This window comes from Sus scrofa, chromosome 6 (genome assembly GCF_054392235.1).
Source record: "Sus scrofa isolate SSC_HxYL_T2T_F1_AM1 chromosome 6, Sscrofa_HxYL_maternal_Yorkshire_Landrace_v2.0, whole genome shotgun sequence".
In the NCBI taxonomy this organism is placed as follows: Eukaryota; Metazoa; Chordata; class Mammalia; order Artiodactyla; family Suidae; genus Sus; species Sus scrofa.
Window position 1 is genome coordinate 47,613,362 of NC_139388.1, and position 27,853 is coordinate 47,641,214.

At 45.4% G+C, this 27,853-nt stretch overlaps 1 protein-coding gene across 28 annotated transcripts in view; it reads right to left on the reverse strand.

Moving 5' to 3' along the window:
* The window catches only part of LOC100623157 (uncharacterized), a 247,612-nt gene that overhangs the window by 25,645 nt on the left and 194,114 nt on the right, over nt 1-27,853 (reverse strand). For 8 of the 28 annotated variants that reach the window (XR_014806003.1, XR_014806002.1, XM_084960401.1 and 5 more), the window contains one exon: nt 6,709-6,799. Coding sequence is in view for 9 of the 28 variants with exons in the window: in XM_084960409.1 (XP_084816535.1) it covers nt 6,709-6,799 (91 nt within the window). In the remaining 19 variants the exon portion in view is untranslated. Of the gene's footprint in view, nt 1-2,446; nt 3,356-6,708; nt 6,800-10,361; nt 10,770-11,215; nt 11,612-27,853 lie in introns of those variants that run through there. The other 20 variants (XR_014806006.1, XM_084960414.1, XM_084960415.1 and 17 more) reach the window with 13 other exon arrangements.

A 27,853-nucleotide genomic window follows, 5' to 3' on the forward strand; every position in this document is an offset into this window, starting at 1 on the left:
ACACGTGTAATCTTTGGTTTTGCCCTCCTCACACGGGCCAGTTTGATCCAGCTGTTTTGGTGCTACTTTGTCAAAACTGAGAGCAGTCAAAGGGGGAAGTGCTAGTTTTCTTTACTAAGCTGGGTGCAAATCCATCCTCCTACCACCAAGCTTCAGGAACTGGGAGAGCATGCATTACAGGGCGATTGTGTAAACGCTTGTTTCTAGGCCACCACAGAGCAGTCCACACCCAAGCTGTAGTGAAGTGCTGCACCCAGGCTGCTCTCCCTGGAGGCATCGCCGGCCTCCTCACAAGCCACCTGGCAGGTGTGGTCACAGGGGCACCCCTGCAGGGCAGGGAGGGAGGGAGCAGGTCCCAGGGAGACAGTTGCTCACATCCTGGGGAGAGGGGTGTGTGTGCAGAGGTGTAGCTAGGGAAGGCATGAAGATTGGCATGGTTCGGGGCGCCAGGAGATGGAATTCACCAGTTAGAAACCAGGACCAGGGTTCAGTCAAGGGAGAAGTCTAAGTCCAGGCTGGTCAGACACTGTCACACTTGCAGCAGCAGGAATTATTAAGTTAAAAGCACAGAGGCTTGGACACCCCCACCCCAACCCAGACCCATGGTGCAGACCTAGGCAGGGCTAGGCTGGGCATCTGAGCCTCCACTTGGACCCCTGGAGGACACAGGGAGAGATCCTACCAGAGACTAGGTGACTGGGTCCCAGAAAGAAAGATCCAGTCAGCAGCGGTGTTCTCCTGAGGACAGGAGGGTGTGGGGCTAGCAGGGAGACTGAGTAAGTTCATCTAAGGGAAAATGGGGCGACAACCTATACAGCATCTTCATTTTCAGCGGCTGAACCTGCGAAGTTCAAGTTGGGAGGTTTAAAAACAAGCTAATTGGGAAAGCTACAAAAGATACAAAGGCCACTTAATGACTTGACCTTCAGACAGCAGCCACCTTCCTTAGGTTTCCAGGTGTCTAGACATACACCCGACATCACCTAGGACATCTGGTAGACCCACCCCCACCTGCCCCAACTCACTTGGAGAAACGGCATGTAACCTGCTTGAGGCCTTTTTTTTTTTTTTTTTTTTTAAATCAGTAAGAAGGTTGGTCCTTCCTGATTCCTGGCTGCAAATCTGCCAAAGGACCCCTGAAGGGACAAAGGGAAAAGAACAGACAGCAGAGCAGGGACTCTTACTTTCTACCCCTTTGGAATCATAATATGTCCATGACACCGGTAAGAGATGAAGAGATTTGCTACAAGGCAAAAAACAAAACAAAACAAAACAAAAAAACCAAAACAAAAAAACCCCAAAGAAACAAAAAAACAAAACAAACAAACAAACCCAAAACAATGGTTATGGACTGAATTGTGTCCCCCCACCTCAAATTTCTATGTTGAAGCCCTACCCTCAAACATGATGGTGTTTGGAGATGGAGCCTTTGAAGGTAATTAGGTTAGATGAGATCATGAGGGTGGTGCCCCCACAATGGGATTAGTGGCCTTATTAGCCTGTTGTCATCTCTCTGCCATGTGAGGACACAGGGAGAAGGCTGTCTTCTGCAAGCCAGGAAAAGAGTTTCACCAGAGCTTGACCATCCTGGCATCTTAACCTCAGACTTCTACACTCCAGAACTTGTAGAAAATAAATTTCGGTTGTTTAAGCTCTCTGACTTACGGTAGTTTGTTAAAGCAGACTAAGACACCCATGAATAATAGTCTTCTCTTCCCTTTTCTCCTGTCTGGTTCTGAAGCTACCATGTTGGCCCAAAGCACTAAGTGAACACCTTGCTCCAGAGACACCACTACACAGATACCAGTTCTTAACGAGTGTGAAACCTGTGGGAAACTGTTGAGAAAATGCTAGGACCCTGATGATGAGAGGTCCCCTTCACCCAAAAGGACAAAGGCTTCTGCCCATCTTCTAATGACCTATCTCATTACCTGCCAGCAGTTAAGAGACGGGGACAGAGTCCCAAAGATAGGAGGCTCAGGGGTGAGGGGTGGGTGGAGGAGGCTTCGGCCTCCAATCCCACCTGGGACATTCAGGCATTTCAATTCCCCCCGTCTCCTCCCATTGCTTCCCAAGTGCCACCTCCAAGCCCGGGGCCTCCATGAACGTAGGAGGTCTCAAGGACACCTACTACGCAGTTGCCTGATGCAAGGACCCTGGACCAAGAGTCAAAAGACGTGGCGTCTATAGATCGGCTCCTCACCTTGCAGGCTGGAGACTCAGGAAAAGTGACTTGACCTCTTTGGACCTCGATTTCTGATCTGTAAAGTGCATCCGGACCTCCCCCATTAGGTTATTGTGATCAGTGAGATAACACACAATGGCAGCTCTACACAGGTTGGTTTCCCTACCCTTTTTTCCTCCCTCAGCCTCTCTATGTGTCCATTTGCTCTTAATTTCACAGGTATTTCACAAAACTCACTGACTGGGAAGAAAAAAAATCTTCCCCACTTTTCTCTCTCTTTTTCTTGCCACACCCATGCCATGCAGAAGTTCCAGGGCCAGGAATCGAACCTGCACCACAGCAGTAACCAGAGCCATAGCAGTGACAACATCAGATCATCAACATGCTGAGCCACCAGGAAACTCTTCACTTTTTTTAAGATGTCATAATTTTTTGGAAAAAATACGGTTCTTAGGTCAGAGAAAAAAAACCATGTTGAGAAGCCTGGCACATAGTAGGTGCTCAATAATCCAGGAAGAATGAGACCCTCTCTGATCAGGCTCCGGTGCCTTTGCTACGGTGCATATTCAGAGATTTGGGGGTCCTCTCTACGCTTGCCTATCTCTCTCTGGAGTTGTGAGCTCCTCCAGGAGATGCACTGCCCAACTGTGAAGTGACTTTTGCCAAAGCTCTGCAAACTTGGGATGAACAGAAAGAAAGCTTTAAGTGCCTACGCACCACATATACACAGCTGGCCAGACTCAACAGCATGGCTTTCAGGCTGTCAGGAGGCTCTCGGCACCTGATTTGTTGAATATAGATGGGATAGTAGGTAAGACAGAGTGCGATCCTGCTTTAAGAAAACGGCTAGTGTCACTTCCTCCCCCGGTTATATCGACAGCGCGGCTCAGAGGACGGGTCAGAACAATTACTGTGAGTGAGCAACCTGGTCCCAGGCTCTCTAGCACTGGGGGAAGGGAGAACAGCAGAGTTTCAATGTTAAGTTGCATAAAAAAGACAAAAAAAAAAAAAAAAAAAAAAAAACTCAAAGTTTTTTTAAAGTGGGGGAAAAAACATCCAAGCACTTTAATTCCACTGTGCCATGTGAACTGATACAGCTCAGAAGTTTTCCTTGACACCAACTTTCAATGCCGGGATTTTGTATTCTGTCTTGTAAGGATTTAATAAAAGCTAAAAAAGAAGAAAAAGAAAAAGAAAAAGAAAAGAAAAGGGCTAGTGTCAAAAAAAACAGGTGAGAACAATCCATCTGATTCAATAAAATTCAGAAAAATACATTTTCTATTAACTCCTATTGAAACTGGCAAATTTGTGTCATCACATTAGAAATGTTTTTCTGACTGCCTCCCAACAATCTTTTTAATCTTTGCTTTGATGGTCTATTTTTCCCCATCTTTGCACTTTCTGCCTTTCTTATCCTCATGCCTAAGGTATGTCTCAGAATGTAGTTGGCTGTCCGTTATTTATTTATCCTGTCAGTCAACTTTTGAAGTTTGATGGCAGTGTTTAGTTCGTTCACATGTAATTTAATTGTTGCCCATTTAGGTTTAAATCTACAATGTTTCTATGTCTTCTTCTATTATCACCTTCTTTGTTTTCTTTCTTCAGATTAACTATTTTCATATCATTTCTCCCTCTAGTATTTGCTTGTGAGTTACACTTTTTTTAACCATTCCTTTAGAGGTTATAGCAAGAAATTATGTTATGAATTGAACTGTGTCCCCGCCCCCACCAAATTGATATGTTGAAGCTTCAACCCCCAATGTGGCTGGATTTGAAGACGGGTCCTTTAAGGTTAAGTGAGGTCATAAAGGTCTGATCTGATAGAACTGAGGTTCTTACAAGAAGGGACACCAGAGAATCTGCTCTTTCTGACATCTGAGGATACAGAAAGAAGAGGGCCATCTCAGTTACAATTACGGTAAAAGAGGGAGATCCTGTCATGGCTCAGCAGTTAATGAACCCAACTAGTACCCATGAGGATGCGGGTTCAATCCCTGGCTTGCTCAGTGGGTTAAGGATATGGTGTTGCTGTGAGCTCTGGTGTGGGTTGCAGACAAGGCTCAGATCCAGAGTTGCTGTGGCTGTGATGCAGGCCAGCAGCTACAGCTCCGATTGGACCCCTAGCCCGGGAACTTTCGTATGCCACCTGTACGATCCTAAAAAAAGCTAAAAGCCAGGAAGACAGCCTTCACTAGAATCTGACCATGCTGGCACCCTGATCTCTGACTTCCAGCCTTCAGAACTGTGAGAAAATATTTTTTTTTTGTCTTCTGTCTTTTGAGGGCTGCATCCCCAGCATATGGAGGTTCCCAGGCTAGGGGTCTAATCGGAGCTACAGCTGCCGGCCTACACCACAGCCACAGCAACGCCAGATCCGAGCTGCATCTTCGACCTACACCACAGCTCAAGGCAACGCCGGGTCCTCAACCCACTGAGTGAGGCCAGGGATGGAACTCACAACCTCATGGTTCCTGGTTGGATTTGTTTCTGCTTTGCCACGATGGGAACTCCCTATTTTAATTCTTATATATATACACGGGTTAAATTTTTTTCTACATGTATTTATTTACTTAGGGCTTCTTGACTCTGTGGATTTATGTATTTCACCAACATCGGAAAATTCTTGGTCATTATCTATTCAAATATTGCTTCTGTTCAATTCTCCCTCTTCCTGTTTTCCTCTGGGACCTCAGTTACAATTACGGTAAAAGCTTTTCATTATGTCCAAAATATGACATACTCATTCTGTATTTTCCATCATTTTGTCTTTTTGTGCTTCACTGCAGACATTTTTTTCTGATATATCTTCCAATTCACTATTCCTCTCCTAATTTGTGTCTCATCTACTTGGAACTCATCTAATATGTTATTTTTAATTACACTTTTTCAGTTATATTTCCATTATTTTGTAGGTCACAGATGCATCTCTGATCCCACATTGCTGTGGCTGTGGCATAGACCAGTGGCTACAGCACAGATTCAACCCCTAGCCTGGGAACCTCCATATGCCACAGGTGCAGCCTTAAAAAGACAAAAAAAAAAAAATCCGTTCTGTCTCTCATTTCCTTGAATGTATTGATCAGAGGGTATTTTATCTATATCTAATAACTCCAATAACTTGGTTCCCTGTGAATCAGTTTCTTCTTGTTTTTTTTTTTTTTCAGGGGGCTGCACCAACAGCACATGGAATTTCCCAAGATAGGGGCTGAATCAGAGCTGTAGCTGCCAGGCTATGCCACAGCCACAGCGACATGGGATCCGAGCCCACATCTGCGACCTACACCACAGCTCACAGCTACACTGGATCCTTAACCCACTGAGCAAGGCCGGGGACTGAACCCACATCTTCATGGATACTAGTCGGGTTCATTTCCGCTGAGCCACAAGGGGAACTCTGTCAATCAGTTTCTATTATCTTTCCTCTCTTGGTTTAGGGTGATTTAGTTTTGTCTCCTGGTATGCCTAGTAAATTTGGATCAACTGCTACATACTGTATATGAAAAATTATAGAACTAAGGTGATACTGTGGATGAGGCTATCTTTCTCCAGAGATTTTCTTTTGCTCTTGTCATACAGTTGGTATAGGGGCATATCCTTAGTTTGCTTTGAGTAAAACCTTTTTGAAAGTTGGTCCTTTTTTGATTTGCCCATACTACTGGTATAAACTTTCTGAGGTCCTAACAAAAAGGCTAGGCTATTACCAGGGCCTCTCTGAGACTGCCAAAGCTTTGCTCAGCTTCTTAGCACTGAAGTCACTGCTCTTAGAGATAAATGCCTTGAGAAGAATAATAGTGCTGTTATATACTAAATATCTGTGCTCCCCCCCAATTCATATATTGAAGCCTTAGCCCCCAGTGTGATGGTATAAGGAAGTGAAGCCTTGGGAAGGTAATTAGGTTTAGTTGAGGTCATAAGGGTGGAGCTTCTGTGATTTGATTAGTGCTCTTATAAGATCAGAAAGAGACATCAGAGCTTCCTCTCTTTGCCTTGTGAGGACACAGAGAGAAGGTGGCAATCGGCCAGCCAGTCCTCATCAAGAACCGAATCTGCTGACACCCTGGTTTTGGACTTCCAGCCTCCAGAACAAAAGTGTCAAATGTCAGATTCACCTTTCTGTTTCTGTTCTCTCCAGGATCTTGCCCTCTCAAGTTCTCTCAAGTTAGACAGATTTTTTAAATTATCCAGCTGTTCTACTTGTTTGAGGTTGGAGGCTTGGTTTGATCCAGGTTGGTGTTCCAGAGTCAGAAGTAGAGGTCTCAACTATTGCTATAGCATAATTCCTCGGTTATAATGATGGTTAGCACAAAAATAAAGGTTTAGAGTATTGGTTTTGGTGTAATAAATTCCATATGGGTGGGTTTTAAAAAGTGCAGATTGGTTCAACTGATTGGAAAAAGTAGAAAATTACAGCTTTCTATTAAGATAAATTATTCTAATTAAATTAGTATAAGAAGCTTTTGAGCAGTCACTGAAAACATACATCACAGCTAATTTCCTAATATTTTTCCCACAGTGACGTATACCTTTGGTTTATAGCAGTAAGAATTAGAGGAGCTGCAAGCTTCCCAGCTCTCCACCAGGCTCTGGATCACGCCGCTAGATGCTGCCAGGTCCCTAAGAAGACAACATATTTGATTCAGTATCACAGTCCAGGCAAACTCATTCAACAAACATACAGCAACCAAATTTAAAGAGCCTTATCTTATGTCTCCAAAATTTTCAGAAATTATTCTTTCAAAGTACAAACATCCACAAAAACTGAGAAGATGAAGAGTTCCCATCGTGGCTCAGTAGTTAACGAATCCAACTAGGAACCATGAGGTTGCGGGTTCGATCCCTGGCCTCGCTCAGTGGGCTAAGGATTTGGCATTGCCACGAGCTGTGATGTAGGTCTCAGATGTGGCTTGAATCTGGCGTGGCTGTAGTTGTGGTATAGGCCGGCAGCTGTAGCTCCAACTAGACCCCTAGCCTGGGAACCTCCATATGCCATGGGAGCGACCCTAGAAAAGGAATAGAGACCAAAAAAACTGAGAAGATGAAAATAGAAAATAATTTTCCATAACAGAATAGAGATGTGATACTGCAACTACTTGTCAAGGGACAACTGCTGTTTTAAGCTTTGCCCCAACAGATGGTTCATGACACATGGGTGAAAAGGCCATCAAAGCACAAAGTTCATCCTGTTTTGGCAGAGAATGGGATAAACTAGTTAACCCAAAGGCCAGGCTGCATGCTGTATACTGAACCACATGTCCTACAGGAAGAGAGGGAAGATAAGAACAGCTGGGAAGGCTAAGAGTATCGACTATAGGCACTCATGTTTTGATGAGCAAATGGGCTTTATTCTCAAGGCTGGGCAAAACTACCGTCAAATGTATAGCTGAAGTCACTAAGTGAAATGACTTAGGAACTAGATGGATGGGAATAAATCTGTGAGCCCGACAAGAAACAATTCCCTAAGGAGGTTATAGACTGGCTAATATGATAATGCTTTGGCCTCCAAACACAACTGAGAGACTCAAGACCAAGAGCTTAAGTTGGATTGCTTCAGCTACCAAAATAAAGGATGGTGACAGAGCTCCATGGGGAGGGGGGTACCTCTCAACTCCCTGGAGGGGCACACGGAAGACAAGGTTGGTTATGGGCAGGTTATAATCACAGACTCTATTAGGACTAAATAAGTCCTCCTTGGAATATCTTATCTTACAGAAGATGAACTGACACACCTAGGGAACTCCTTTTCATTTTTCAGGATCCATAGCAAACATCAATTCCTCTACAAGGTCTTCCATGCTTCCATTGGTGGCTTCCTTCTTTGTCATTTCCTAATCTAAAGTGTTAGCTCCATAATTTCAGAAGCTCAAGAAGACAGAATGTCCTCCACAGTGTTTCTTGAATGGACAAGTGACAAGTGACATGCGCAAAATCACAGAGCAAGACATGGACTAGTCATCCTGAGCTCCACTCCATAGAATTTGGTCAGGTTCCAATGCCAGTTCCCCAAGTTTGAGAATATCCTTCAAAAAGTAAAAGATAAAAAAAAATCCAGGAGTTCCTGCTGTGGCACAGTGGGTTAAGGATCCGGCATTGCCTCAGCTGTGGCATAGACTGAAGCTGCAGTTCAGAATCAGTTCCTGGCTGGGGGACTTCAATATGCTGCAGGTGTGGACTGAAAGAAAAAAAACAAAAAACAAAAAAACCCCAGACATAATAGAATAATAAAATGAACCATATACTTATTACTAATGTCCAACTTTGTTTCCATCTATACCTTCCTCTACTTTCCTTATTGCAACATAAAACTATTTAGAATAAATTCCAGATATCATTTCATCTGTATAATTTTTTTGTTTTTGTTTTTGTTTTTAGGGCCGAACTCACGACATAATGGAGGTTCCCAGGCTAGGGGTCTAATCAGAGCTATAGCTGCTGGCCTACACCACAGCCACAGCAATGCCAGATCCAAGCCGTGTTTGTGACCTACACCACAGTGCACGGCAACCCATGGAGCAAGGCCAGGGATCGAACCTGCAACCTCATGGTTCCTAGTCGGATTTGTTTCTGCTGCACCATCACAGGAACTCCCATCATTTCATCTGTATGTTTTAGCACTTATTTTCAAATACAGGAAAAAAATATATTAAATATTTCTAAATACTGAAAAATGTAAGCATAATATTACCGCTCTAAAATACTGTAATACTTTTTTTATAAAGGAAATACAGCTTTTATTTTATTTTATTGTCTTTTTAGGGCTGCATCTGTGGCACATGGAAGTTCCCAAGCTAGGGGTCTATGCCACAGTCACAGCAACGCTGGATTCAATCTGCATCTGGGACCTATGCCACACACTGCACACACTGCAACAATGGCAGATCCTTAACTCACTAAGCAAGGCCAGGGATCGAACCTGTGTCCTCATGGATACTAGTCAGGTTCTTAGCTAGTAACTGCTGAGCTACAATGGGAACTCCTGTAATAAAAGTTTTTAAAAATCAAATACCCCTTCAGTGCTATTTTTTTTTTTTTTTGGCCACGCCTGTGGTATGTGGAAGTTCCCAGGCCAGAGACCAGAACCACTGCAGAACCACTGCAATTCCCAATGAACTCCATCATCAGTGTTCAAATTCGTAAGTGTCCTATGAATGTCATTCTTTTTCTTAGATTTTATTTGATTTAGAATCTAAATGCAATGATTTTCCTTGCAATTCATTTGAAGAACTGGGTTATTTGCAGTTTCATGAGATGTGGATAGTTTCTCATGGTAGTGTTGATCCAGATGAGGCTTGACCCGATGCAGGCTTGATTTAGGGGGGCAGGCTGGGCTGCAAGGAGTGTCAAGACAACTTCAAAGTTGGTGTGGAGTTTTTTTTTTCCATTAGCACATCACGTGTGTTCTCTTTTTCCATGGTGTTAGTAACCATACCTGATCATGCCTAGATCCATTAATTCATTAGGGATGCAAAATGGTGATGTGCTATCATTCTTTCTTCATTTATTAGCTGGAAATACTTTTATAGAGAAATTTCCCCTCATCTACCATCTGGTCGCCCAAGCCCAATTTTAAAACAATTTAACCAAGACCATGCTTTCTGTCAAGTCAGAATCCTCTGCAGGAGGATGAACAACTTTCTTTTATTCTTTCAAGAATTAACTGAAAGACGGTGGGCTGCAGAAAAGACGATCTCATTTGGTTCTGAGGACCTATCTGCCCTGAGATTTTCTTTAGAAGCATTGCTCCAGGGCTTGCTCTAAAGGTCTACCCTTTTTCTTTGAAAATGTTTTCTCCTGTAATTAAGGGAGTTTCTAATTTAGGGAACAGATAAAAATTCATCAAACTTATATTTTTAAAAAAGTCATAATCCTGAAGCTGCAAAGATCTGGCTCCAGGGAAATCCTGAATTGAGGAAAGATGCTAATCAGGACAGAATTTAAGACAATAGTTTATAATCGTTCACTCCCAGAACAGAGACTATCCCAAGGAAATGCCAAGGAAAAAAGTAAAATCTGTGATTGATTTTGCATTTTGAGAAACTGACCAAGTTTCCTGATCAAATGCTGATTGCAAGTCTGACTCAAGGTTGAGCAGATAAAAGAATATTCCAGGGTACCCCCCAACCCCTTTGGGTCTCCACAAGCTGTGATTTTGAAAAACCAGACCCTAGCAATCAGAGACCTCACTTGTTCCACCGCCGCAGAGGAAATGAAAGATGCTTCGCCTCCAGTTCCTGGCTCCTGTTGACATGCCCTCGGGTTCAAGCTGGCGCCAGGCTGGGAGGGAGAGTGGTCCCTGTCTTGCTGTCTGCAGAGGTTAAATGTAATCTTTACTCCTCGATTAATTTCGTGAGATCGGGGACCCTCGCGGTGATCCAGCTGAATCCACCCCGCGAAGCTGTCGGGGCAGCGGGCGCTCAGGCCTTCCGGAATCCCAGGACCCTTTCATCTAACCCCGATCCCCAGGACCCAGGCCCTGGGGAAAATCCTGGCCTCGGACGGGTCGCTCCTCATAGGCTTTCACTTGGCTTCTTCGTAGTGTGCTAACACCTGGTGCGCCTTGGTACAGTCTGTGCCTCGGTTTCCCCAGCTGTAAAGTAGTAAGGTTAGATCGGAGCCTTAATTCGCAGAATCACCCGGGAAGCTTTTCCAAAACCCTCGGTCAGGGTGCCCCTGAAGACCCACTGGATCGGAAAGAGGGGGCCCGGGAGCTCGCAGGCAGGGCTGGAACTCAGGACCCTGCTCTCCGCCTCTTCAGCGGTTCCACCCTCCAGCCTGCTCTCGCCCTCGGCCCGGGCGGGTCCTGCACGTCTCTGGGCGGGTTCCGGGAGGCTGGGCAGCCCCACCGGAAAGACTCGTTTCAGCCGGAGCAGGCTGAGGCCGGACGGAAACAGACTTGACCCCCCTCCTCCCTCGCAGGCCCTCCGGGTCTCCCGACCCCCGCGCAGCCCTGCCGGATTCGAGGAAACGCTGGCTCGCAGCTGGGCAGCCCCGGGGTCATCCCCTCCCACGCCGGTCGCAACCCCCAGGCCATACCTGGCCTCTGCCTCCCGCCCGCGGGCTCGGACTCGACGGAGCTTCAATGGGGGGGAGGGGAGACCGACTGCGATGCGGGGAGCCGCGGCGCAGCGGCCTCTGCCCCTTCCCCCACGTTGTGCAGAGCAGCCTTCTAAGCCGCAGTGCTCAGACGACCCCAGGCGGAGACAGCGACTTCGGATGGCGGCTGTGCCGGCGAAAGCCCGCGGGCACGCCCCTCGACGACCCCAGCCCCGCCCGCCCAGCATGGGCCGCCAGCACCGTGCTTCTGATCCCCGGGTAGGGCTGGGGATTGAGTGGCGCGCTGGCCCAGTCACTCCACCTCCTTGGGCCTCGGCCTCCAAATAGGGCGCTCTTGCTGAGCTGTGTGGAGGGAGGAACCCAGGCTTTTCCCGAGGCCCAAAAGGAGGGCCCGGCTGAGAAAGGGCGGGTCTGAAGGCTGCCGGAACCCGCGGGGGTCTCCGGGGTTAGCGGCTCAGATCATCGGGTCAGTCCTTGGTGGAGTCAGGGCAAGAAGAGGCCGGCCCTGCCCAGTCTGCAGTCCTGCTGAGCGCAGACCAAGCACTGCCTACTTCATCTGTGCAGAACATGGGCCCCTTCCTGCTGGGCACCCCTAGTGCCGCAACGAAACACAGGATGGGAGCATCCAGACGTTTTACAGGCCCTCTGCGTAAACCCAGCCAGAAAAGCGCCCTTTCTGGGAAGGTGCACCGGTGACGAAGAACCCAACTCCACAACTGGCTCAAATCTGCTCGCTGATCAAAAGCTCTTTGGAAATTTATGCTAGGCGAGAAGCGCAAATGGGGAAAATGTAACCAAAGGCCTCAGAGAGCAAGTGGTGCTTAATTTCCAGGTTTGAGTCCACCGATAACAAATGCTAGAGAGGGTGTGGAGAAAACGGAACCCTCCTGCACTGTTGGTAGGAATGTAAATTGGTACAATCACTATGGAAAACAGTATGGAGGTAACTCAGAAAACTAAACATAGAACTACCATATGACCCAGCGATCCCACTCTTGGGCATATATCCAGACAAAACTTTCCTGGAAAAAGACACATTCACCCGCACGTTCATGGCAGCACTATTCACAATAGCCAAGACATGGAAGCAACCCAAATGTCCTTTGACAGATGAATGGATTAAGAAGATGTGGTATATATATACACAATGGAATACTACTCAGCCATAAAAAGAACAAAATAATGCCATGTGCAGCAACATGGATGGAACTAGAGACTCTCATACTAAGTGAAGTAAGTCAGAAAAACAAATACCATATGATATCACTTATATCTGGAATCTAATATAAGGCACAAATGAACCTTTCCACAGGAAAGAAATGCAGGGACTTGGAGAACAGACTTGTGGTTGCCAAGGGGGAGGGGGAAGGAGTGGGATGAACTGGGCATTTGGGGTTAGTAGATGCAAACTATTGTCTTTGGAATGGATAAGCAATGAGATCCTGCTGAATAGCACTGGGAACTATGTCTAGTCACTTATGATGGAGCATGATAATGTGAGAAAAATAATTTATATATGTATGTGTGACTGGGTCACCTCTGTACAGTAGAATATTGACAGAACACTGTAAATCAGCTATAATGGAAAAAATAAAAATCATTACAAATGAAAAACAAACAAAAATAAATAAATTTCATTTAAAAAAATTTCCAGGTTCAACTTAGACAGTAACCAGTTTGGAGACCAAGTTAAGAAAAAAGCAAGTCCAAAGTCTCAGACTCACAACAGGAAGCATCAGACCTGAGCGCCAGATCTGTCCTTGTCCCGGAATTTATTTAAAGTCTCTGAGCCTCACAGTGTTCCCGTGCATGAAAAGAGCCTGCCCTACCTTCAGAGCACAGCAAGACCAAGTGAAGACAGTAAACATGACAACTGCCACCAGTTTTCTTAGCTCCTGGAAAAGAATGTACAACCGCCAAGATTGCTGGGAGGGAGACAATCCCAACCCTGAAGGAAGAGAATTTATACAGGAACTTTATTTTTTCCTTCTATAAAAAAATGCAATCCCATGGAGTTCTGGTTGTGGCTCAGGAGAAACGAACCCCATTAGTATCCATGAGGTTGTAGGTTTGATCCCTGATCTCACTCAGTGGGTTAAGAATCCGGTGTTGCTGTGAGCTGTGGTGTAGGTGGCAGACACAGCTCGGATCTGGCATTGCTGTGTCTTGGGCCAGCAGCTGCAGCTCCAATTCAACCCCTAGGCTGGGAACTTCCATATACCGTGGGTATAGGCCTAAAAAAACAAACAAAAAAAATAATAATGCAGTCCCATACTAGAGAAGTGTAAAAATCAAAGAGTCGTTAGAAGTCATTTATTGGGTCTTAAGTTTCTGTTTTTATCAAAGAAATGGATGGAGATTGGACAGGAATCCTGGTGCTCTAGATCTGAGAGAGGTAAGAGCATCAATTATGGAATGACATATACCTGAATTGGAGTCCTGCCTCTATTTACAAGTGCTGTTACCTTAGATAAGTGACTAGGCCTTTCAGAGCCTTGGATTTCTTATCTGTAAGGTGGAGAAAATAGGAGTTCCTGTTGTGGCTCAGCGGAAATGAACCCATCTAATAACCATGAGGATGCAGGTTCAGTCCCTGGCCTTGCTCAGTGGGTTAAGGATCTGGCGTTGCTCTGAGCTGTGGTGTAGGTCGCAGATGTGGCTCATATCCCATGTTACTGTGGCTGTGGTGTAGGCTGGCAACTGCAGCTCTGATTTGACTCCTAGCCTGGGAACCTCCATATGCCACAGGTGCGGTCCTAAGAAAAAGGCAAAAAAAAAAAAAAAAAAAAAAGGAGAAAATAATAGCACCAGAAAAATAACAATATGTTGAGAAAATCAAGTGAGGTGATTATAAAAGTCCTTGGCACAGGGCCCAGCATGTTGAATACATGATAAATGCTACCTAACACTTTTTCTATTATTCACAGTGATTCCTACTCTTTCCTCCCTTACCAACATTCTATTTGTAAAAAATGTCAAAGAATTGTACAGTAAACACCTAAGCATGTTACGATGAGGATACTGGTACATCTTCATGCCTCCATAACGGTGAGAAATTAGATATCTATTGTTTAAGCCACCCAGTCTGTTGTATTTTGCTAAGGTAACCCTAGCAAACATAGGACCCCTTAGGAGTAGCTGAAAACTGGAGTTATCAGTGCAAATTCATGGTGTACATGGTTTTCAATATACATAATAGATATAAAAATAAAGGCAGGAGTCCCCGTCGTGGCTCAGTAGTTAACAAATCTGACTTGCATCCATGAGGATGCAGGTTCAATCCCTGCCCTCGCTCAGTGGGCTGAGGATCCAATGTTGCCGTAAGCTGTGTTTAGGTCAAAGACTCGGCTCAGATCCTGTGTTACTGTGGCTGTGGTGTAGGCTGGCAGCTACAGCTCCGGTCTGACTCCTAGCCTGGGAAATATCCCATGGGTGCGGCCCTAAAAAGCAAAATAAATAAATAAATAAATGCAGATGTAAATGTATGTGTATTACATACACATGTGTATGTTTGCATGTATATCTCTGTTCACTGAGTGTCCTTGGGAGCAATGACATCCCCAAAGCCATGAGTTCCCCTAGTGGCCAGACCTTGCTTTCTAAATATCACTCTTCACTAAAAGGGCAGAGCCTGGAAAGTATAAGACGAGCCTAGGACATCTTATTGGGCCAGAAAATAAGGAAGTTCCCAAAGAGTGATATGGACACATCAAACAGACACAGAAGGAGACTCTACTGGCCAAATCTGGGGCAATTATGATTCAATAAATAAAAGAGAACTCCATGAGTCCATGCTGATATACACGAATACACGGGGAGAGTGGTAGACTGCTTCTCTATGGCAGAATCCCAACAGTATAAGGAACTATGGGGTGAGAAAAGCGTCACTGCACAACCGGCAGAATAATTCACCCAAGAATCATCAATAGATGCTAGAATTACTAGGAGGAGGTTTGATGAGGAACAAGATACTTGGTTTCAAAGCGCCTCTCCCACGAAATGTTTATTAATTACAAAGGTATAAAGAGTTATTTTGTAGTAAAGAGGCATGGCAGATACAGACACCTTAATCAAGTTAGCATTATCCATAAGAGGACAAACTGAAATCAAGGGCCACCTGATAAGATGCACCTAGAAGAGCAGCCCCTGTGATCTTCCTGCCCCAAAACACACAACCTGAATCTAAACATGAGGGGCTATCAGTCAAAACAAACTGAGGGATAGTTACAAACTAACTGGCCTGGAACCTTCAAAGCTATCAAGGTCATGAAAGTCAAGGAAAGACTGAGTAACAGTTCCAGATTGAAGGAGAAATCACACAGGTGTGACAATTAAATGCATCATGTGATTCTAGCCCCATTCCTTCTGCTATTAAGGATGGCACTGAAACAACTGGTGAAACTCGAATGAAGTCTGAGAAGTAGATGTTAGTCATGTATCTCTCTCTTTCTCTCTCTCTTTTTTTTTTTTTTTTTTTTTTTTTGCTTTTTAGGGCTGTACTTGTGGCACACGGAAGTTCCCAGGCTAGGGGTCCAATTGGAGCCGTAGCTGCCGGCCTACGCCAGAGCCACAGCAATACCAGATTCAAGCCATGTCTGCGACCTACACCACAGCTCACGACAATGCCGGATCCTTAACCCACTGAGCAAGGCCAGGGATCGAACCTGCATCCTCATGGATGCTAGTCAGATTCGTTTCCACTGCGTCATAACAGGAACTCCCAGTAATGTATCGATGTTAGTTTCCCAAAATTTTAGTTATGTTTTTGTAGGAAATACACGTTTTTAGGTTTAGGGGGGTGACAAGGCATCAAGCCAGCAACTTACTCTCCTACTGTTTAAGAATGGGGAAGTTCTGGAGTAACCATCATGGCTCAGTGGTTAACAAACCCTACTAGTAACCATGAGGTTGAGGGTTGGATTCCTGGCCTCGCTCAGTGGGTTAAGGATCTGGCATTGCCGTGAGCTGTGGTAAAGGTCGCAGACGCGGCTCACATTCCGCATTGCTGTGGCTATAGTTCCGATTAGACCCTAGCCTGGGAACCTCCATATGCTGTGGGTGCAGCCCTAAAAAGACAAAAGACAAAAAAAAAAAAAGGATTATCTATAGAAGATATATAGATGGCAGATAAGCATATGAAAAGATATTTAACATCATTTGTCATTAGGGAAATGCAAATTAAAATAGCAATGCAATATCGCTACACATATTAGAGTGGCTAAAATCCAAAAAACTGACAGTACCAATTTCTGGTGAGAAAATGTGAAGCAACAGGAACTTACATTGCTGGTGGGAATGCAAAATGGTGCAGCCACTTTGGGATATAGTTTGGCAGTTTCTTTCCTTCTTTCTTTTGTCTTTTTTTCTTTCTTTTTTTTTTTCTTTTTTGTCTTTTTAGGGCTGCACCCACACCATATGGAGGTTCCCAGGCTAGGGGTCAAATCAGAGCTGTAGCCACTGGCCTACACCACAGCCACAGCAACACCAGATTCAAGCCATGTCTGTGACCTACACCACAGCTCAGGACAATGCCAAATCCTTAACCCACTGAGCGAGGCCAGAGATCAAACCTGAGTCCTCATGGATGCTACTCAGATTCAATTCCGCTGAGCCACAAAGAGAACTCTTTCCTTCTTTCCTTCCTTCCTTCTTTCCTTCCTTCTTCCTTTCTTTCTTTCTCTTTTTCTTTCTCTCTCTCTCTCTCTCTCTCTCTCTCTCTTTCTCTTTCTTTTTCTTATGGTCATACCAGCAACATATAGAAGTTCCCAGGGCAGGAGTTGAATTGGAGCTGCAGCTGCAGCCTATGCCACAGCCACACCAAATACCATACGGATCCAAGCCATACCAGTGACCTACACCCACTAATGGAGGCCAGGGATAGAACTTGTATCCTCACAGAGACAACATCAAGTCCTTATCTGATGAGCCACGACGGGAACTCCAGAAGTTCCTTACAAAGTGTAATATAGTCTTACCATATGACCCAGTTAGACTCCTAGATATTTATCCAACTGATTTGAAAACTATGTTCATACAAAAGCCTGTCCATGATATTTATAGTAAATTTATTCGTAATTACTCCAAACTGGAAGCAACCAAGATGTTCTTCAATAAGTGAAAGGATAAACGATGGTAAATCCATTCAATTGGATACTGCTTAGAAACAAAAAGGAATTGGCCATGCAAAAATATGGGTGAGTTTCCCTGAAGCAATCCCTCAAGACCTGGGCATTGCCTGGAAACATGCTTTCTGAATGCTTCAGAAGGAGACTTTAAGGTTGATGTCCCCCTTACATATTTTCCCCAAGACTTTTGCACTTACTTGCTGCTTCACATAATCATCTCTGAAAAGGCTGTTCTTTAAACTTGGTTCAAGAAATGTGGCAGTGGGAGTTCCCGTCATGGCTCAGCGGTTAACAAACCCGTCTAGCATCCATGAGGCTATGGATTCGATCCCTGGCCTCGCTCAGTGGGTTAAGGATCCGGCGTTGCTGTGGCTGTGGCACAGGCTGGTGGCTGCAGCTCCAATTGGACCCCTAGCCTGGGAACTTCTACATGCCTCGGGCATGGCCCTAAAAAAAAAAAAAAAAAAAAAAAAAGAGGAAAAGAAAGAAAGAAAGAAAAAAGAAATGTGGCTGGTGGCTCATCAAGCAAGGAGTCCAGTGTTGTCACTGCTATGGCTCTGGTTACAGCTGTGGCATGGGTTCAATCCCTAGTCTGGGAACTCCTTTATGCGGTGGGCACAGCCAAAAAGAAAAAAGAAAAAAATAATAAAAGAACAGAAATGTGACAATGGATCAATGTTGTTGGCTTTCAAAGTAATAAAATAATCTCTGAACTAAAAAAAATTAAAATAAAATGGAGTAAGTGGCCAACCTTTTGTCATTTGTTTATAGTACCAGGAAGGAATTGCTGAGCTCCCAGTTTTAAAGACGGTAAGTGAGACTAATCGCTATGCAATTACTAATACTCATTTATGAAATGTAATCCATTTGCTGTAAAAATCAAAGGGCCATTTTTATAACAAGACCAACTTGTTATAATGTGATTATACAAGAAATATAATATACTAACCTAGAGAAATTTTTTTTTTATTTAGGAGTTTACACTGGTGCAGAGGGTTAAGAATCCGACTGCAGCAGCTCAGATCACTATGGAAGTGTAGGTTCAATTTGCAGCCTGGGAGTTCCCGTCGTGGCGCAGTGGTTAACGAATCCGACTAGGAACCATGAGGTTGCGGGTTCGGTCCCTGCCCTTGCTCGGTGGGTTAACGATCCGGTCCCTGCCCTTGCTCGGTGGGTCCCTGCCCTTGCTCGGCGGGTTAACGATCCGGCGTTGCCGTGAGCTGTGGTGTAGGTTGCAGACGCGGCTCGGATCCCGCGTTGCTGTGGCTCTGGCGTAGGCCGGTGGCTACAGCTCCGATTCAACCCCTAGCCTGGGAACCTCCATATGCCGAGGGAGCGGCCCAAGAAATAGCAACAACAACAACAACAACAACAAAAAGACAAAAAGACAAAAAAAAAAAAAAAAAAAAAAAAGAAAACCACAGATCTACAGTTGCCAAGGGGGAGGGGGAGGGAGTGGGATGGACTGGAAGTTTGGGGTTAATAGATATAAACTATTACATTTAAAAAGGAGAAACAACCAGGTCCTACTGTACAGCACAGGAAACCATATCCAATCTCCTGGCACAGACCATGATGGAAAAGCGTATGTTAAAAAGAATGTATATAGATGTACGACCGAGTCACTTTGCTATACAGCAGAAATGAGCACAATGTTATAAATCAATTGTATTTTAATAAAAAAAATTTTTTTTAAGGAAACGTGAGTAGAAAGTATAGAGAGCTCTCGTTACATGCCCTCTCTCCCACGAAGTTTCTCCTATTCACATGGCATTTGTGTGGTGCATTTATTATAACGGAGAAGCCAAGATTGCCACGTTATTATTAACTAGTAATAGTCTTGTCGTGTACTTTAAGTTTCGCTCCTTCTACAGGTTGTCACACGTCTCCACCATTATAGTATCATATAGAACAGTTCCACTGCCCTACAAAACCCCTGTACTCTAAACCAATCATTCCTTCCCCACCTGTTCTTCCCCTGAACCCCGAAAATCACCAGTCTTTTTCCTTTTTCCTAGTTTTGTCTTTTCCAAAACATCATAGCGTTGGAATTATAAAGTAACCTTTTTAGATTATCGTCTTTCCCTTAGAAATAGATATTTAAGTTTCTTCCATGTCTTTTCACAGCTCCCTGGCTTATTTCTTTGTAGAGCTGTGCAAATTCCATGGCATGGATGCTCCACAGTTTGTTTATCCAGCCACCCATTGAAGAGTATCTTGGTTGGTTCCAAGTTTTGGCAATTATGAATAAAGCTGCTGTAAACATTCGTGGGTGGACATAAATTTTCAATTCATTTGAATAAATACCAAGCAGAATAACTGCTGAATCCTATGTAAGAGTATGTTTAGTTTTGTAAGAAGCTGTACGTACATTTTGCATTCCCGCCAGCAGTGGAGGAGAGTTCCCGTTGCTCCACACCCTCACCAGCATCTGGCATTGTCAGCATTTTAGATCCTAGCCATTCTAATAGGTGTAGAGTGGTGTCTACACAGTAGATATTTAGTAGATGTAGTGGTTTCGTTTGCAATTCCCTGGTGAACATATTTTCAGATATTCTTTTGCTATTTTTTGGTGAGGTGTCTGGTAAGATCTTTTGACTGTTTTTTTGCTTCTGTTTTTGGTCACACCCATGGTATGCAGAAGTTCTGAGGCCAGGGATTGAACTCATGCCACAGCAGCAACCCAAACCACAGCAGTGACAACGCTGGATCCTTAACCCACTGTGCCACCTGGGAACTTATGTCCATTTTTAAATTGGGTTGTTTATTTCCCTATTTTATCTTGTTCGTTTTTTGGGGTTTTTTTGGGGGGGGATTCATCTGGGGCATATGGAAGTTCCCAGGCTAGGAGTCTAATCAGAGCTGCAGTTGCCAGCCTACGAAGACGGCGCAGTTTGTGGCAACTCTGGATCCTTAACCCACTGAGAAAGGCCAGGGATCAAACCTGAATCCTCATGAATACTAGTCCACAACAGGAATTCCTATTTCTTTATTGTTGATTTTAAAGAGTTGCTTGTATATTTTACGTGTTTTGCAAAGATTTTCTAGTCTGTGGTTTGTTTTTGTTTTATCATTCTCCTAACAATGTCTTTCACAGAACAGAGAAGGTTTTAATTTTAATGATTTCCAACTTATCAATTCTTTCTTTCATGGGTCGTGCTTTTGGTGCTATATCTTTTTTTTTTTTTTTTTTTTTAGGGCCAAACTCCCTGCATACGGAGGTTCTCCAGGCTAGGGGTCTAATCAGAGCTACAGCTGCCGGCCTCTGCCACAGCCACAGCAATGCCAGATCCAAGCTGCATTTGCAACCTACAGCACAGCTTGTGGCAATGCTAGATCCTTAACCCACTGAGCGAGGCCAGGGATTGAACCTGAAACCTCATGGTTCCTAGTCGGATTCGTTAACCACTGAGCCACAATAGGAACTCCGATGATGACTTTTTAAGATATAGCACCAAGGAGTTCCCATTGTGGTGCAGCGGAAATGAATCCGACTAGGAACCATTAGGTTGAGGGTTGGATCCCTGAGCTTGCTCAGTGGGTTAAAGATCCGGCATTGCTGTGAGCTGTGGTGTAGGTCGCAGACACGGCTGGGATCCCACGTTGCTGTGGCTCTGGCGTAGGCTGGCGGCTACAGCTCTGATTTGACCCCTAGCCTAGGAATCTCCACATGCGGCGGGAGCGGCCCTAGAAATGGCAAAAAGACAAAAAAAAAAAAGTCATCATCAAACCCAGAGGGCACCAAAATTTTTTCCTAGGTTATCTTCCAAGAATTCTATAGTTGTATATTTTACATTTAGGTCTATGAAGACCTATTTTTAATTGCAAATCCCAAGGAGGTGGAACCAAATTATCAACACTTGGGACACCTCAAGTGAAAATAATAATTATTACTATAATAATTTCAACTGGGTTGCAGTTGAAAATGAGCACGGCAAGTGTGGCAGACAAGATCTAATCCTCCCAGAAAGATGCAAGTTCTTCTTTCAGAGATGCCAGTGATTTCTCCCCTAAGGATATGCTGCTTCTCCTTCCTGTTTCCTGACTCCTTTTCAGCCATGAGGGGAGTTCATCTTCTCAGGAGAGAGGCGGGGACAGAAATATTCCTGCTTGTGAGTTGAGAATCACTTCTATCCCCATCCGCAGTGTCATTCCCACACCAAAAGAAAGGGGTAGGAGAAGAGAAGGGAAATCCATCCGACTGCTCAGATTAGGGGGAGCTGAGGGAAAAGAAGGAGTGAACAAGTCTTTGGAATTATTACTCATTTTTTGGCTTTTTTTTTTTTTTCCCACTGCACTGTTGTTTCTCTGCATCTGATTCCAAGAAAAGGAGGGACTCCAAGGAGGGTCCCTGGAGAGATCACACTTTTGTACCCCTGCCAGACTGCTTTGCTTGGAGGTGGGACCAGGAAAGGGATGCTTGCCGAAGCTGGCAGGGGAGTCTGGAGCTTTGCAAGGAATGTTTTCCTTTTATGTATGTACGGTTTGAGCAAAGAATCCCAGGACTGGGGCTGGGTCTTCCGACCTCCAAGGCAGCCCTGAACCTATTCAGGGGAAAAATACACCCTCCACTTGGAATATACTAAGAAGTACAATTGAAAGGGCAAGTGAGGAATTCCCATTGTGGCTCAGCAGTTAACGAACCCGACTAGCATCTGTGAGGACACGGGTTCGAGTGAGGACACGGGTTCGATCCCTGGCCTTGCTCAGTGGGTTAACGATCGGGCATTGTCCTGAGCTGTGGTGTAGGTCACAGATGTGGCTCAGATCTGGCGTTGCTGTGGCTGTGGTGTATGCTGGCGGCTACAGTTCCGATTCAACCCCTAGCCTGGGAACCTCCATGTGCCGTGGGTGCAGCCCTAAAAAGACAAAAAATATAAAGAAAGGGTGAGTGAGTGAATGATAGGGGGAAGGATGAATGGGAAGAGGAGTCAGGGAGACCTGCAGGGCTTCTGGCTCAGGGGACCCTCTCCAAGGAGGAGATTTCTGAGGTCTCTGTTGAAATATGCTAAGTCCGAAGTACCTTGGAGACGTCTGAAAAGTAATGTGTTCCCTTGCAAAGCTCCAATACATGACAGCAAGGGCTTCTTGCTCTCAGGGTTCTAGCTGGTGAGGGGGCAAGCGTGGAGAGACGTGGTCCAGCAAAGAGCCGTCTCCTTTACTAACCTTAGTATTGAAATCCCTTTGATGGTTCAGTGGGCCTTGGGCCACAGGAAGGAAAGAATTCATGAAAAAAAAACAAAAAATAATTCACTTATTTCTTAGTTAGCCTGGCTTTGCTCAAGTCTTGGAAAAGGCAAGGGGGAAAAAAAAATTGAGAGCAGAAATCCATGGCAACAAGCAACTTCTGTGTATGGACATCATCCCAGGGAAATTTAAGTGTCTGGCTGCTATAGAATGGAAGTGCATGTGAAGTCATATGTGTCCCTTCATTTTCCTCTGATTAAGCAAAAGAAAATTCATACCTGTTCTATCTATTCATGAAAAATAAACTCTCATATTTTTGTTTGAGACATATGCCCTATTGTTTTCAGGAGTTTGGAATAAAGATTATAATGTACCATTCTGGTTGCTGACCTGGATTGCAACCTGGCTTTCTAGAGCATGGCTTAACAGAAGGAAGGGGGACACTGGTGGTGGTTCTAACTTCAAAATAAAATTCTTGTTACTTTTTGACTTAAACTGTTGACTGCTCTCCTTGATTCTCCTTTTAAATTATAATTGGCTTCAAACCTACAGGAAAGTAAAGCGATCCATATTCAACAATCTCTAAATATTCTAAGCATATTTTAGCATCTCTCTCAGGTTCTATTATTTCTAGGTCTTAGAATGCCAATCCCTCCGTTTGTTGGACTCTCCCTTGTGGTGGTTTGTAATTTATGATTGTGAACTCATCTTCAGCAGGGGTTCCTTTGTCTGGAAGTCCCATGTGCTTTGAGTTGCGAAAGCAACATAAGTGGAAGTGGTGTGACACTCCCACCCAAGACCCTGAAGCCCTGCTCTTATTTCTGACCAGGGCCACTCTCAGGGTCCAGTAAAGAGATCATTACAGATGCACGCGTCGCAGAAAGCCCCACCCACACGTGACCACATGCATTTTTGAAGTCATCTCCCCTGCATTGGGCACTGGGGCCTGCCCTGAAGATGCTCCTTTAGGTGAATAAGGACATTCGCATTTCCTATCTTCTGCTTCCTCTGCTTCAGCCTTCTGAGGGGCTTTTGGCCAATCAACACTTTCATCCATCACATTCCTCAAAAGCAAAAGGACTTTCACACCATAGGGTCAAACACGGGTTGCTTCATGGATTTTGTTTGTTTGTTTTTACAGCCGCACCTGCAGTGGATGGAAGTTCCCGGGCCAGGGGTCAAATCAGAGCTGCAGCTGCCTGCCTACTCCACAGTCACGACAACACCAGATCCAAGCCGCATCTGCAACCTGCAGCTCACAGCAACGCCAGATCCTAACCCACTGAGCCAGGACAGCGATCGAACCGGCATCCTCACAAACACTATGTTGGGTCCTTAACCTGCTGAGCCACAACAGGAACTCCGCCTCATGGATTTTGCTGGCACTGTCCATGTTCCTGTTTTATAGTCTGGAAGTTGTAAACAATTAGAAAATTGTGCTCCTAGGGCATGTGACTAGAAGGGAATCTCTTTACTATGCTGATTTATCTTCCCTTCCAGAGACTCACAGAATAGTCTGGCTTCAGCCGTCATGCAGCACACTCTCTCTGGCTGCCGTGGGGGAGTCAGCCAAGCAAGACTGAAGAGACAGATGACAGGGAGACGGATGTGGGAAGGACCACCAGGAGCCCTGGAACTTGGCACAGGCAACAAGAAACAAGGAGAATGAACAAGACCAGCCATCCTTGATTAGGGAAGGATGACTACTGAATTCTGAAAGAGGAAGGTTCCAGAGAGGCCAGAGCAGCAAGACTGAGGAGGGGAGGGCAGAGATGGGAAGGAGATCCTGGGCAGGTGTGCAGCGTCAGGGTGGGAGCCCAGGAGGCAGGCTGGAGTCCCCAGGATGAGGTGGGAGGCCAACCCTCTGAGGTCACATTATCGGACAAGCGGGGTCCAGGCTCTGGCCAGAAGGTTGCTGTCATTTTGGCCCCCTCCGAGGTGGGGAACCCTCGGGCTCCGATACTGCTGTTGTCATCCACATCAACCCTGCTGACACAGTGTATCAGATGAGGGGGATGCCTTGAACTGGAAGACATTTCCAGGCACAGTGATACAGCAGCTTGTGGAAACTGGTACCTAGCCAGGCAGCCTGCTCAACCAGCACTCCCTCTCAAGGATGCTTATACCTCTTGGGCTGTTTAGGTGGAAAGAGAGCTCCCATCTAAAGGAGTGGGGACAGAAGAAGGAGGGGGAGAAAAATCCCACGGATAGGAACTGAGGTGGGGTCACAGAGTCACCTGAAAAGGACTGTGCCTGTAGCAAAACAGCATCACAGGGCATCTGTAATCAGGACCAGGTGACTGGGGACGGGGTGAGGGTACCTGACACGCACACCCACCCCTGAGATACCCAGACTTGGGGATGTGAGGCGAGACTTTCAGAACCAGCTTTGAGCCCTCGGGTTCGAATCAATTTTCCAAACACAGAACACATTCAAATGGTGAGGTTTTCACCCAGGCCAGGAGCTGCATGTGGTTTAAGTTCACACCACATATCAACGCATGCCTGAGGCCGGCACCCATTACTTCCACGTTCTAACAAACACGTGCTCACAGTTCATTCTGCGACTCAGCAGGTATTCATGGAAGGACTTTCAAGCTGCAGGCATGGTTCGAGATGCCCGGGGTCAGTGTGAATGGGGCAGACCAAGACACGGATCTATCCTCATGAGATTCACTTTCAGGCAGGGAGAAATAATAAAACAGTAAATAACCAAGATAACTTCAGAGAGCAATGAGTGCTCTAAAGAAAATAACACATGTGAACAGTACATTGGGACAGAGCTGGTGATGGGAAAAGCACCTCTCCCAAGGTGGTTTGGAGCTGTGACCTGAATGACAGGGAGAAGCTAACCAGCTAACGGAGAAGATCAGAGGGAAGATCTTCCAGGCCGAGAAATAGCACTTGCAAAGGCCCTGAGGCAGAAAAGGACTTGAGCTGTTCCAAGGACTGAAGAGACCAGAGTGGCTGCAGCCTTTGGGGAGGAGAGTGGAACTGGAGAGGTGGAGAAGAGGAGAGGAGAGGCAGGACAAGGGCGGGCGGGCCTCAGGCCACCATCACAGCTGAGGTCTATTCTGCGTGAGGTGGGAAACCATTAGAAGGTTTTAGGTAGGGGTGGGGGACATGCCAAATCACCCTTTAAAAAGTCCCCTCTGGCTGTGTGTGGAAAATGGGTTCTGGAGGACAAAAATATGCCAGGGTACCAGGTGGAAACTGCCGCATTTGTCCAGGTGAGTGGGGATGGAGGCTTGAGCCAGGATCACAGGGGCAGCGGGAGGTACATGGTGCAAGCTGGTAAAGAAACTTGTCTGGGGAGTTCCCTGGTGGCACAGAGGGTTGAGGATCTGGCTGTGTTGCTGTTAGTGCTGTGGCTCAGGTCGCTATGGCATGAGTTTGATCCCTGGCCTGAGAACTTCTGTATACCACGGGCATGGCCAAAAAAAGAGAAAGAAACCTGTCTCACATGGTTTGACCTAATACTTCCCAAACTGCCTCGATGATGAAACATTTTTATCCTGTAGCCCTTTTTCACCAGTTCCTGAAGCATGAGTGTTTCCTGGAACACAGGATGAAAAATACGGCTGTTTAGGGAGTTCCTGTTGTGGCTCAGTGGAAACGAATCTGACTAGTATCCATGAGGACGTGGGTTTTGATCCCTAGCCTCACTCAGTGGGTTAAGGATCCAGCATTGCCAGGAGCTGTGGTGTAGGTCACAGACACGGCTCGGATCCTGTGTTGCTGTGGCTCTGGTGTAGGCTGGCAGCTGTAGCTCTGATTCCACCCCTCGCCTGGGAATCTCCACATGCTGTGGGTGCGGTCCTAAAAAAAAAAAAAACCACGGCTGTTGACCTTGCCCGTTTCAGCTAAATTTTCATTCACGAAAGCCATTTTCTTTGCTGGTGTTGCCCCTGCCAATGGGTCTGGGTTTGAGGTTATGCTATATTTACTTGGCTACACAAGTAGATTATTCCAGGATCTTGGGGGCACTTAGGTACTGCCTCTTCTGAATTTCCTAACATAAGGATTCAGAAAAGAATTTAGAACACTACCCAACCCCGACCCCCCCACACCCCCCACCACAATCAAGCATTCATCATCTACAGACACTGATCAACGTCCCTGCCAAGAGCCGACTCCTGTCCCTTCGCTCTGGCCTTTGGGTTGTCTGCAGGATCTGCCGAACACTGCAAAAGTAACATCCCCACAAAGGTTCGACCGTGACTTTAAGTGCAAATTAGACACTTTTAAAATGCAGGCCATTATTCTAATCAGAATAATTCCTAACGGTATATGTGCCAAGACCAAGGTGAAATTCAAGAGGTACAATTTGCCTGTGGCAAGATCCATTATCATACCTCACTGCCATGCACTTCCTTCGTTACCAGGAGCAATAGAGTCTGCACTAAAGATTCTCACCTAAATCCTACTGTTACACATTATCTGCAAAACATGACACTAATGTAAGCATCTTTGAAAACACTTACATGTACACATGTTAATAGTGGGAAAATAAACTAAACTGAAATCAGCAAAGTCGCCGCTCTTTAGGGAGGGAACAAAAGGTAAGCACAAAAAAAAAAAAAAAAAAAAAAAAGAGGTAGAGGCATTTTCCACAGTCAAGACGCTCCACCGTCCCCAGCCACACCTGGGACTAATGCCTGATGATGTCAAGGGCTTCGGGATGGCAGTTCCACAGCTTCTGGCTCCAGGCTCAGATGTGCTGCTGAGCCCAAGGACACGTTTTAGAGCCCATCCTGATGGCACACAAAACACATCTCACGCTTCCAGACTGCCACGGTACTGGAGAATTAAATCAATTGCTTCAAACTGTAATCCTTGAATGTACCATAACAGCAATATCGTGAAATACACTGCGTTCACATTCCTGGGGCCTGCTAGAACGTATACATTAAAACCCAGTGACGACACCTGGAAAAGCCCTCTGACTTCAACCCCAACCCGTAAGATTACACGCTCTTGCTCTATAAATAAAGGGGCGGGACCAAGGAGACACAGGGTGCTGGGGTTTGATGCATTTCAAGGATCAAATGGAAGGAAACCTGTAGGCATGAGACAGAGAAGCTAGTGCTCACCTCCCACCTGGAGAAAGAGCTCAGGTGAGTTCACCTTGTTGCCTTTCAAGGGCTGGAGTCTACTGATGCTATGCGGCTCTTTGCCTTTGTTCAGCTAAGCCAGCTCACTTTCACATCTGTGGCAAAGGGAGAAATTTGTCCTCCAAATTCTAAGTTTTCTTTTCTTTCTTTCTTTTTTCTTTTCTTTTTTTGTCTTTTTAGGGCATATGGAG